The sequence below is a fragment of the Ursus arctos genome, unplaced genomic scaffold (genome assembly GCF_023065955.2).
Source record: "Ursus arctos isolate Adak ecotype North America unplaced genomic scaffold, UrsArc2.0 scaffold_7, whole genome shotgun sequence".
In the NCBI taxonomy this organism is placed as follows: domain Eukaryota; kingdom Metazoa; phylum Chordata; class Mammalia; order Carnivora; family Ursidae; genus Ursus; species Ursus arctos.
This window is the reverse complement of record NW_026623089.1, coordinates 45824777-45837630: the sequence shown is the minus strand read 5'-3', so window position 1 is coordinate 45837630 and position 12854 is coordinate 45824777. Positions and strand designations below refer to the sequence as shown.

The window sequence follows — 12854 nt, the reverse complement described above, 5'->3', positions numbered from 1 at the left end:
TACCACTGGCTTCCCAAGAGAACAAAAATAACCAATTTTTTTATACTTTTCTTACAGCAAAAAGTTGTGAACACACAGTGTGGATATGATGTCAGGACCCAGGTGAGTGCGCGATCATGCAACTTTGAGTTCATCGGGTTTATTCCCTATGGTCCAGCTTCCTGATTTAGCACAAGTGCAGACTGGAGTGGGTGAGACTCAGGAAGGTGCCATCTAAGCTGGGAGCGAGCTGGGTAGGAGCTGCTGGTGGCAAGACTCCGGGAACAGTGATGGGGGTGATCCCCAGCCCTGGGAATCACAGTCACAAAACCTGGCAGTTGCTGCATTAGCGGAAAGAGGTCAGGTGAAAGTTTTGGGAACAAAGGCTCTATTTTTAATGGCTCCTTGGAGTCCGAGGAGGTGTCTGTTCTATCGGAGTTCACGATGAAGCTGCAGGAGTGCATGGCTTGGTGTAGCTGCCACTTGGGGGGAGTGACAATAAGGAGGGAGATGGTCTTGGGGCAGGAGCAAGGCTCAGTCCTCCAGGGCTTTCTTCAGGCTGCGGGGGGTGTGGGGGTGGAGAGAAGTGTCCCCCCGCCCCCCAGGCACTGCTCGGTGGCCTTTGGTGGTTTGAGTAACTGCTGTTCTGAAGGAGGGATCTTGGGGAGTCGACAGGCACCCCTCCTGTTGGCTGTGGACACCAGGGGCGTGTGCCTTCGGTTTGGGAGACTCAAAGCCCTTCCGCAGGGACCTCCGCCCATTACACGGGGATGGGCCTGTACCAGCATTGTCCTTTCATTGCTACTTGCATTAGATTCTAGGGCTGTCGTAACCAAATACCACAGACTGTGGCTGAAACAACGGAAACCTCTCTCCTCAGACCTTGAGGTTCGAAGTCCGACATCAGGGTGTTGACAGGGTTGGTCTGAGGCCTCTCTCCTTGGCTTGTAGGTGGCTGCCTTCTCCTGTGTGTGTGCCCACATGGTCCTCCCTCTCTGTCTTTAGTGTCCTGATCACTCTTTATAAGGATACCAGTCATACTGCATTAGGGCTGACGCTGATAACCTCATTTTACTTTATTTACCTTTTTTTTTCAGACGGTATTTCTCTTTCTCTGACTGACTTACTTCACTTAGCATAATACTCTCTAGCTCCATCCACGTTGTTGCACATGGCAAGATTTTATTCTTTTTTTATGGCTGAATAATATTCTGTTGTATATATGTAACGCATCTTTTTTTTCCTCTGGTCTAGAGTTTGGGTTTGGTTTAGGGCCAGAATAATGGTTAGGGTTAGGGTTGGGACAGTGTGAAGGTATGTGCCTTCATACAGTTCAGAGACCTCTCTGAAGGGATAACTTTATAGAGTTAGGGTTAGGGTTAGGGGTTAGGGGCTAGGGTGAGGGTATGGGTATGTGCCTGGTATCCTGCTGTTCAGAGAACTCTCCAGAGGGTTCAGTTTAGGGTTAGGGTTATGGGTTATATTACCTCATTAAACACCCTGTCTCCAGCTGCAGTCACATTCTGAGGAACTGAGGGTTAGGACTTCAATATCTGAATTTTAGGGGGACACAGTTCAGCCCCTCACCCCACTAAAATGGACTACTGTTTCATCAGTGTTGCCATGGGTGAGGCTGTATGCGGGTGGGTGGGTGGGGGTGAGGGTGGGCTGTGTGTGCTGAGGGCACCTCCTGTGTGCCTACTGAGCCTCCACTAGGGGTCAGGGTTGGAAGGAGCCTGTCGGCTTATGACTGTTCTTGTGACTCCGGCTCCTGGAGCCAAGCTTAACTGGGTGGGGGACACATTCTGGGAAGCCACTGTCCCCTCCTTCTCCAGCCAACTTCTCTGACTCAGAAGATGCTGAAGGCCCTTCTAGTTTCTCTCCTTAAAGGCACATCTTCCTTCTCAGAGCCCCCCGGGCCCCTCCCTGTCCTTCAGATGTGGCCTCTGGAGGTGTGCCAGATTAGTCCCTCTTCAGTCTGGGGAGGGAGGCCCTACCGGGAGTGGGTAAAGACCACCGCCAGGGGTCCTTCGTGCGGGCAGAGTGTAAGGTGCAGACAGCCTGGAAGAGGGCAGAGACCGAGGCAGGTGGATGCGGTTCCCCTGGAGAGTTCTGTCCATCCTTGGCACCTGCTTTCCAGCACCCTGGCTCCCACCGAGCTTCACCTTGCCTGCTGCGGGAGCCCTCTGGGGAGCCGGGGTGGGGACGCCCCACACATCTTGGCCTCAGGCCGCTGTGCTCTTTACCTTCAGCTGAAGAGCAAGTGGGACGAGTCCATCTTCACCAAAGGCTGCATCCAGGCGCTGGAGGGCTGGCTTCCGCGCAATATTTACATCGTGGCCGGCGTCTTCATCGCCATCTCCCTGCTACAGGTTCGTTCCCCTGCCTTTTGTGGCTTCCTTTGTCCTTGCGGGTCTCACATATTTGAACCAGATCACACGTGGGAAGACTGGTGGCCGCACGTTGAGTTGGCTGGCTGGTGGCTGCCGGTGGGGGGAGGGGTGGCAAGAACTCTGCGAATCAGAGAAACCAGGAGTTCTCCGGGGCACCCAGGGCTTGGGAGGAGAAGCTGGCAGCCCAAGCAGCCTCTGGGACGGCCGCCGTCACTGCGTGGAAAGCGCATCATTCAGCTCCGACGTTGCGGTGAAGAGGGTGCCCGACACAGCCCCTGGGCTGCAGACCATCCACACGCCTTCCTCCTTCACCCCGCTGTTGTGTGTTGAGTGATCTCAAAGGGCAGCTTAGACACAGAAGCATCTAGAAAAGGAAAGAACAAATCTACTTGCCAAACGGGCAAAGCAATGACTTCAGAAGGACTGGCTCATCGAATAGAAACCACAACAGGCATTTACAGCGGAGATAAGCAGAATTCCAAGATTTCCGCGTTCACATTAGTCTGTTCCTGGTAGGAAAACAGTCTTCGCACATGACGATGCTGGTCACCAAGGTTAGCACAGCTAAAATCAGGGAGACCCTGGTTTTTATGGTGGAATCCAGGTTTATAGGAAACATCAAGATTTATTATTTTGCGTCGAAACCAGTCAGGTGACTCTGTTATTTCTGGTTTAATTTGGGTACAAAGGGTGTCCCAGCACGTGGTATGTGACATGCATGGTCCTGTAGGAGGCAGGCCTTCTGTGCTGCCTGCCATTTGCCCCAATCTTCTAGGCCCCAGGGACATAGTGAACAGACCCCAGGACTCACTTTTTACTGGTGGGTGGGTCTCGTTTCTCTCTCTGCGCTGCATCCGAAGGCTCTGCAGAGCGGGCCCGGGGCTGGTGTGCAGTGCGGCTCCCCCCGTGCACCTTGCCCTCTGCGCCTGCCCTCTCCTATCGGGCCCCAACACTGACAGCCTCTCCTGGCTTCGGTTTCAGATTTTTGGCATCTTCCTGGCAAAGACCTTGATCTCGGACATTGAGGCGGTGAAGGCAGGTCATCACTTCTGAGGAACAAAGGTGAGCGAGCAGAGCTGAGCCACACCGTGGAGGCCAGAGCCCTTCACTGTTGTTAACTCGACATCCCGAGGGAGAGAAGTGGACACACCCAGCCAGAGCCCGCACCCTGTCTTCGGCATCAGCGTGACGTGACCTCTCTGTTTCTGTTTGCTGGTGCTGAAGACCGAGGGGCCCCTCTGACCTGCACAGACTTTTGACGGAGACCCCGCCACCCGGGGTCTACCCAGAGACAGAGAACATGTCTTTAAGCGGGGGTGGTGACTCTGAGGGACAGAAGGCTCCCGTGGCTGTGAAAAGGGCCTGACTTGGCTCTCCTGGAGACTCGGGGTGTCTGTAGGGCCACCCTGGCCTCCGCACTCGTGTCATCGGCGCGGGCCCGGAGGGCAGCCACATCTGCTGCGAGTGGGACTTGGGTGGGGGCCTGGCAGACACGGACAAGGCTTCTCCCTGCAGCAGAAGGGTGCTGCCTAGAACTGGGGAGAGGGGAAGGGGCACAAGCAGACCATGCCAGTGGAGCCTGTGGTGTCTGCACAAGTCGGGGGATGTTTGCAGGGTCCTCAGCCATGTCCGAGTAAGCCTGAGCCATGCGTGGACGGGTGCCACGGAGTGCCTCCCCCGCTGCCCCTCCCAGGGCAAGATCTGCCTCCAGTCTCAACAGCATTGTGCCCAGATGGCATGGGGGGAGGGGGGCACGCGCAGGGTTCTCCTCTGAGAGTTGGCCCTCCCTCTCTGAAAGTGTGTAAATAGTTTATTTATAGGGATAAGAATGTTCTCACACCATTTCTTCATTTCCTCTGGCATTCCCTCCAAGCAGCCTTACACCGTGTCTGGGACTGAAGCCATACCTCTCAGTTCCCTCAAGTGTCTCAAGAACCAACTCCATCAACTTCTCCTTTTCGTCCCTCACATACCAGGTGCACACACACGCTCCCCCTTCCTCTGTGTACCCCCAGTTCATGTGCACCCACTCCCCTCCCCAGCTTGGCCTCGCTGTCTTCTGGTCTTGGTGCTACTGAAACCGTCACCCGGAACTTGAATCCTGACCCCCGCCCCCCCACTGCAAGGCCAGGGAGCCTCAGCCAGAGATGGCCAGCCCGGAACCTGTGACCAGGGCTCCTGTCGAGGCCACGTGCTAAGGGCCGCTGGCCGGCCTGGCATTTGCCTCTCCCTGGAGAGCTGACCTGTGGCCGGGCCCCTGTGTCGAGCCGGAGACCCCCGCCTGCAGCTGTGTAGAAGCTCGGGATGGTTTTTTTTTTTGCTGACTTTTGTGATGACCCCTCTCCACTGTCCCCAATCAGGATATCTGTGGTGACCATGTCCACCCTCCCTGGCAGGGCTATCCTAGGGGGCTTGCTCTTGGAAATGAAGTTTGTCTTATGTACTGAATGGTTCCCTCCCCCACTGTCCCCCCCCCGTTGCCGGGGATGGCTGGGGCGTTTGTACGTCTTTGGCTGGGCTCCTTTCTAATGCTTCTCTGGATCTTTACCAGTTCTGTCCTCATCGTTCAGGGATTGAGTGCTACCTTCACTGACTTGCCGAAGTGTACATGCTAGTGTGGTGTATACTGGTGGGTGTTTGTTGATGCTGTTATGAATTTTGTTTTTTTGGTTGTTTTTTTCTTTATAATTTTCTCTGTAGACTAGAGGAAGAAGAATGCTTGTGTTTTCAGGAAGTGTGATGCTTTTCTTTGACTGCCAAACTCTTTTATGGAATATATCTTTATATTAATGCTGTTGTCCTGGTGGTTTTTGTTTTGAGTGACATCAAGATGGCATTAAGCATCGCAGTGGTAAACTCGGCTGCCAGGGGAACCAGGGGGACTGGGGGGACCGGGTGTGATCAGGCACGACAGGACAGTGGAGGGTAAAGGCAGTCCATGGTCAGTACAATCTGGAATAACTTTCATCAGGTGATTTGTTTTAGATTCTGTTATCCTTTGTAGGGAGGTTAGAGCTGGAACAAGCGGGCTTGTGGCTTGATGATGCCCAGCTGGAAGCACGAGGCCGGGCTTTGACTCTGTAGGCCTCGAGGAGAAGCATTAGGCTACTTCTGTCCAGCCCGGGCGGTAGGATCCAGGCAAGAGAGCTTGGGAACGCTGGGGTTGGAATGTGGGCACTGCTGCTACAGGAGTGTGCCTGGATCTGCTGGCCCGTCTGTGAAGGGTTAGTGCATTGCCCACCTTGCCGTGTGCCTCTGACCCATCCTGCCCTGGGGGAGATGGTGGCACCAGGCCCACGCCGCTGGTGCGTGGACACCCAGCAGCTTAGCTTCCTGGACGGCTCCTGCTGGCCCATCTGTCGAAGTCAACCTGGTGGCTGGACCCCTTGTGAGTCTCTTGACAGGTCACAGCCCAGCTCCGGGTAAAGACTATGACTTTTTCGAAGTTCAGTTGGTTTTTTCAATTAGTTTACAAAACTCTGGCCATTTGAGCCATCCCCTCTGACTCTGAGTGGTTGGATGAGAGAATAGAGAGGAGGCCCAGCGGAAGTGGTGCACATGTGGCCGTCTCCAGTGAACCCGCCTCTGTACGGAGCCACGGTGGAGCCCTCCCGGCCCTTCTCCGCGCAGCCCCCGCACTCCCTGCCCTCCCAGACCGGGTGGAGGCCCGTGTAACCTGTGCACGTCCCCACCTCGCTGCCACATACTCTCACTGTAATGTTTCCGGCTCTTCCCTTGCCCCTCCTGCCCCCCTCCTTGTAGGACTTGGCTGCATTGTTGTTTTCCCACGTCCTCTCTGTATACACCATTACATGTTTCCCTGTCTCCAAAAGCTTCCCTTGGCCCCCTCGCCTGCCTTCCTTCCCTTCCCAGGGAGGCTCATTGTCTGGGCTCTCTCTCTGTACCCCGCCCTGCCACAGCCCACCATTCTCCTCCCTCACTGAAAGCTGCTAGCCCCCTCACCAAGCCCCGTTGGCCTCTGTAGCTCCCAACACTCTGGACCATCCTCTGCCTCCGTGGCCCAGGCTTGCCAGGTTCCTGGCCCTCGCCCGCCCATCTTTGTCACGCCTCTAGCTGCACCTGCCACTGCCCAGCTCACCCGTCTGCAGGCGTGCTCCTGCCCCCTGCCTGAAGGGCAAGGCTGTGAGCTGGGCAGGAAAACTATCTGTGCTGGTGCACGGGAAGCCTGTGCTTGGTTTCCCCACATGAGTAACAATAAAAATGACTTGGCTACAGAACCTCCTGGAACATAGGAAGTGCTCCGGGTACTTAGCAGTTAAACTCTGTCATCAGAACAGCTCGGAGGAAGCCATTGTTGTGCCCACAACATAAGACTTGCAGAAAGGGGAACTCCTGTTGAGGATTTGGAAGATCTAGACTCAAACTCTGGAAGCTGGCCCCAGAACCTGTATCTATTAAAACAGGTCTGGTGTCCGCCAGCCGTGACGTCCGGCTGCCTGGCTTCTGCTGAACAAAACCACATCAAGGGCAGGCCTGGGCAGAAGCAGTTTTCTGAAGATTGTCCAGCTAATGGGCTCTGTGGCAGGTCGACAGGCGTTTGGAGAAGGCAGGGGAGTGCTCATTCCTACCTGTGTACCTGGATTTGGGAGAATACAATGCTTCAGCCTTGCCCTGAAGCCCGGGCTTTGGGGAGCAGGCTCACTTCCCTGCAAGGCCAGGGCTGCTCTCCACCCAACAAGCCCACAGAGGTCTTTCTGCACTGGATGGCGAGGAGTCAGATTTGGCCTTCTCTCCAAGGGATACCGCGTAAGGGGCTGCCACCAGAGTAGTAATGGGCACGTGTAGGAATGTAGGCCTTTGCAATCTTAGCCACCCCGAGAGGAGAGCTCCCCAGAAGAGGAGGCCTGGTCAGAAGCCAGCAGAGAAGGGAAGGCCTCAGTCTCAGTAGCAGGGGCCACCTGACCACTCTTGGTCAGCAGCCTCAGAGCACAGACTGCACAGGCACAGAGAGAGGTGAGGGGCTATTGCAATGGTCCCAGCACCCAAGGAAGGACTCGGCATCCTAGGAAGGTCCTGCCCAGGCATCAAGTGCTCAGCCCTGTCACCCAGAGGCGCAATGCCTTTAGGTGTACCAGGTGAGTAGGATGACTGTATGACCTTCACAGGTGGGCGTTTCCAGCTCTAGGGTCATGCATGGTGTCTGTCCATGGGACCACAGGATGTTTAGGTTGCCTTCCCCTCAACTGTGGTAACTCGTGCCAAATGAGGGATCTTGGTAAAGATACTTCCATAAGCATGTGTCTGTTACTCAAGAGATTGCTGCCTGGCCTTCCAGGGCCGACGGGGCACTGAAAATCCAGAGAACTGTATACCTTTAGTGCCGTTCAGCAAGACCTGGCTTTTCCTCCTCTAGACTGCAGTAAAAAGGTACGTTCATTCTCAGAATGCATTTGGGGTCTCCCGGGTGCCTCTGGAAAACCTGCCATAGGCTCTGTGGAACAAGGACTGGGGAGTGACTTTGACAGGAAGAAAAAGTCAAGGCTACATTCAAGTGAATGCTGTTCCCGTGGAGTGACCGATTTCAGAAAGCCCAGCTTCGGAGGAGGAGAAAAGGAAGTGTTCCTCGGGAAGGGCGGAGACCATTCTTTCTCTCCTCTGCCTTCTTCCCGTGCTCTGCGTCTCGTACTTCAGCGGGGCTTCGGAGGCATGGTTTAATAACTACCAAAATAAATGATCACTTGGACTGTAATTTTATCACCTCAAACAACTTTAAAACTACTCATTTTATATGTATAAGCAATCTACACGTGGGCTAGTATACTGTGAAAAAGTACGTTTCCCGTTCCCCAGAGGCAACCACTATTAAGTGCCCTTCCAGAAAATGCGGATGCATATTCAGGTATCTTTTTCACACAAATGAGAATCATATTTTACGTAGCAGTCAACAATTAATTTTACTTAATAGATCTCAGAAATCTTTCTCCGTGAGTGCATGCCCATCCACGGTGCGTCTTCCCGGGCCCACCAACCACGGCAGGACGGGCCAGCCCGTGAATGAACCTTGCTCTGTCCAGGGGAATATGTTTACAGTTGCAGGTAACAGAAAACCCAGTTCAAACTGGTTTATACAATGAGGGGAGGTTTTTGGCTCCTGAAACTGGAAAGTCCAGAGGTGGGGTGAGTTTCGGGGTTGGTTTGATCCAAGTGGCTCAGCGACGCCAACAGGATCTGGTTTCTTTTATTCTGTCTGCTCTGTCTTCCATAGTGTCCCCATCGGCCACGGCAGAGGGAGCGCAGACCCATCGCAGACAACCTGGGGCCTTACTGTGATGGGACTGGCATGGTCTTGAAGCTGTTGAGGGAAGCTCCCCCTCCCCCACCCCAGAACCCCCTGTGCTCGTCCTTCCCTCTCAAACCACACCTCAGGGCAACAGACCCCGGTGGAAGGGGGTGAACATTGAGGAGGCTGCCAGCAACTCTCATGATGCTTCTGTGGGTGGATGTTTTAGCTGGTGTGGTGTTTTGTTGTTACAAGGGGTTATAAAAACTCCATGGTGTTTTGTTGTTAGAATACCTTCCTAGAACAGTTTGCAAGAAAAACATGTTTTTAAAGGCGTTCTCTAAGGAGGTGGGCTGACATTGTAATGATTGGGTACTTGGGGCTGGGGCGTGTCTCTTGCTGCCAGCCCACAGCTGGTATGGTGAGGGTGCTGTGAGCATCCGCGATGGAAGTACGGGCTCCTTCTGGGCCATGGGGTTAGATGGGAGGGGGGCGATGTCTCTCCAAGGACTCTTCCCAGTAGCCTTTGTGGCCTTCTAACAGCACAGGTTCCAGAGAGAGGCTGAGCGAGATGGGCAAGGGAGCCTTAGCCGTCTGCTTTTGCCCTGGGAGTTGGCTGGTCATGGGGGAACCGTGTCGTTGGGTGGCATCCTTGTTTAGAAGTACAAGCATTCAGGATTCAGGGCTGCCCCTGAGGTTGCATAGGGAGGGAGCTACAGTCTGGGAAGACACGAGCCTGGCACCTGCCAACCTCACACCTGCCAGCCTGGCTGAAGCTCTAGGATGTGACACTTGTGAAGTCAAGGAGCCTCCCCATCTCCCCGAATGCCCTGGGTGCTTGCGATGGGGCTCTGGGGTCCAGATAGCTCACGCCTGATTGCCGCCCCCTGGTGGCTGGGTTAATCCTGCTCTGGAGAAGGGTGGTGCCCACGTGGGGCTCTGCCTGCCTGCGGGGCCACTTCCCCAGAGAGGCAGCTAGTTGCTGGAGGTAAGACCAAGACAAGCGGGAGGGAGAGGAGGAGGTCTTGGCTCCGTGGGAGTGCATCCCCAGTGGAGATGGGGATGGACTGTGGCAGGCTCTTCCGCTTCCCCTGCACTGCCGGGGCCACGAAACGAAAGTCATTACCTGAGAGGAGAGGGAAGGTTAGGACCTGTGCTGTGGTGGGAAGAGGCCTGAGCCTGAGTTTGAGTTTGGGCTCAAAAGAAAAAGGAAAACTTAGTACCTCGGTTTCTTCGTTTTAATTATCTTTATTTCACAAGGTGCCCGGGAATATTCCATTAATTAGTGGAGATGAAATAGCCCGGGGAACCATGACTCCCCAGCCACCAACTACTGCCAGTTGTGTGGCTTCTGGCAAGTGACTTAACCTCCTTGAGCCCTCTTTGTAAAAACGGGGATAATAACAGCCCCATATGGGGTTGTCTGGAGGATGACGTGAGATGAGGTGGGTAAAGTGTTTAATGTCGGTCCAGGGCACTTAGTACGTGCCTCCCGAATTACTGCTGATAAGATTAGTGAAGAGCAGTTGGTGGTGGCTGCCAGTCCCCACCAGGCTGAGCGGCCTGGGTTCCAAGTCACAGCCCAGGCGTCCAGCCAGGCTGACGCGAAATGCCCACTTGTCTGTCCTTTCAGGAACAAGGCCTGGAGCTCTGTAAGGAGACTCAGCAGGCATTTGGAATTCAAGGTCTGTTTGCTTTCTGTGTCATAGAGGTGGGGAGTCAGGGGAGGGCGTCGCTTCTCACCTGGAGTGTGGGTTTTTCCTGCCGGAAACCACAACTCCAGAAGTCCCTGGAGCCCCCAGAGGAAGCAGAGTGTCCCTCTCCCTCTTAGGGGATGAGGGCTGTCCTCAGAGGCCAGCCCATGGGACCCAGTGTAGCAGCACAGCCTGCCTTCAAGGGGCCCAGGAGGGGTGATGTGGGGGAAAAGGGGTTCAAGCAGCCTGGCATGGGAGAGAGGACAGAGCCCCGAACCAGGCGTTGCAGGAGACAAAGCCCCAAAGCCCCAAACGCGGCAGGGCATCATGTTTGGATGGGGTGGACCCCAGCTGGTCCCACTCTGGTCAGGAGAACAAATGCATAGAGAAGTACGGGGACCTGCCAAGGCCTTAGAGTGAGGGCCCGAGGCCAGGAGGCCACCTGTGTCCTTTCCACCTCTGATGGGTGAGGGTGTCCCTCCAGGCGGTGGGGCAGCCTCAGCAGGACGGAAGCCAGGAGTCAGGGAGACGAGTGTGTGTGTGTGTGTGTGTGTGTGTGTGTGTGTGTGTAAGACAGGTGCATGGGTCCCCACTGTGCTTACTCCCAGGAGGAAATCTTTGTGTCTAAAAACCTGTGGGAGCCCCCACAGTCAGGAAGGTTGCTGGGTCAAGGTTCTGTTCTAAGGCAGTGTGAATCCAGCGGTCTCAAGTCTGTAGTCACTGCCACCGTCTGGCCCGTGGTCCTCCCTCTCACCCTCCCTGCCCAGCCCATTCAGCCTCACCGGGCCTTTGCAAAGAGCCCAGGTCCCGCCCTGTTTGTACGTGATTATTTGGATGCAGTCATTCATCTGTCTGCAGGGACTGGGCCTAGGCCTGGTGTTTTCTTTTAGTTTTAGATCTATTTTTTTTCCCCTGATTTTTAAAATGAGCACAGCTGTGGGCCTATCTGAACAGCATTGGAGTGGCCTCTGGGAGGAAATGAGCACCCTGTCTCTGGAGGTGTACAAGCCCAGGCTCGCCATCTCCTGGTGGGGGTGATATGGGTGGGGCTGGGAGCGGGTTTTGTGCTACGTGGACCAGGGCCAGTCTTCCTTCTCAACTCTGAGAGCCAATGGTCTTCAGTGTGTGCCTTTTGTTAGAGATAATTTTCCCCCAAAAAAAGCATTACTTATGTAACATTACATATGCATGTGTCAAAAATTTTATTTAACTCATTAATTAAGTGAGGGAGCTGGTAAGATTAACAGTCAGTTTGAAGGAGAAATCACATAAATCCATATGGAGTAAAGGAATGTGGAGACTGGCTTTTTCTTCAGGGGGAAAGGGAGTCGTCGGGCTTCATTCAGATATGTACAGCTATGCACGTCCATAGACAAGAAGTATTTGGCATTAACTCTACAGCTTCGTTGTAAAGCTGCTCAGAGGTAATGAAAGCCTAGAATCAGATCATTGTAAGAGCACACCCAAGACAATGCATTGTTTTCCACCAGAGACATCCAGAATATTTTTGCTTATTTCAAAAAAGATTTCCTTCCATCTCTCATCTTTCTGGCCACAGCTCACTTTTAATAAATTGGACCCAGGCAGGGAATCCAAAGGAGCCAATCTCTTACTGTGAAAAATGGAGTCTGGGGGTTAGGGTATCTCCCAGGTGCCCTAAGTAAAGGTCAGCCACTGTGGGAGACGTCCTGGGGACACTGGCTGCCCTCTTAGCAGTGGATGGATGGCTCAGGAGGTCAGGTGGTGTCTGCTGCCCCGAGAGCCTGGGTGTCAGCAAAGCTGCTTTAGCCCCGCGGCCACCCCCGCACACCCATCAGGAGCTGCATTCAAAACTGAACTTGTCTTCTCTTCCCCAGAACCAAATCCTGCCCACACCCCAAACTGTTCCTCTCCATTTTTCTCTCATTTCCGCTGAGGGCCCTGCCATCCACCCAGCAGCCAAATCCAGGAGGGTGGACATCATCTGGGTTCCGAGCGTGCCGTCAGCTCCCCCGTAGTCAACAGAATGCCAGGTCATCCGTTCTCTAAGAAACGTCTCATCTGACGGGGAGATCCTTAACACTTCACTCCTGGGACAACCAATGTGACAGATTTCGGTATCATTCCCCCTTTCTTCCTTTCTGCACGATTCCTGGGATTCCCCTTGTTTGTAATGTGTGCATTTGAATCTCTTTTCAAACATAATTACATTTTGAAGGGCGTTTCTCTCCCCTCCCTGTGGATCTCCATGGGATTCCTGGAAGCTGCAGGGGGTGGACGGTGTTCGGTGGTTTTCTCACATAGGAAAGAGACTCTTTGATGGGTGCTCTGTAATGGACGAGCGCTGGCAACACAGCGCTCAAGAAAGAGCCAGGGACCGGGGGCCGTTTCCTCAGTAAAACGGGGATAGTTCTTCCAACCCACAGCTTAGGCGGTAGTGCTGAGGTTCTCAAGGTGTGGCTCCCAGACCAGCCACTGCAGCGTCACCTGGGAACGTGTCCAAAGTGCAAATTATGTGGTCCCACTCCAGGCCTCTGGAGTCAGAAACTCTGGGATGGAGCCTGGTCA

The 12854-nt window shown here is 54.2% G+C and overlaps 1 protein-coding gene across 2 annotated transcripts in view; it reads left to right on the top strand.

The window, feature by feature from the left end:
* The window catches only part of TSPAN14 (tetraspanin 14), a 53614-nt gene extending 48452 nt beyond the window's left edge, over positions 1-5162 (top strand). For both annotated transcript variants that reach the window (XM_026504570.4, XM_057308513.1), the window contains exons 7-9: positions 58-102; positions 2232-2351; positions 3354-5162. In XM_026504570.4, the coding sequence (XP_026360355.1) occupies positions 58-102; positions 2232-2351; positions 3354-3425 (237 nt within the window). In that variant the 3' untranslated portion in view covers positions 3426-5162. The remainder of the gene's footprint in view (positions 1-57; positions 103-2231; positions 2352-3353) is intronic.
* Positions 5163-12854: the final 7692 nt, after the last annotated feature.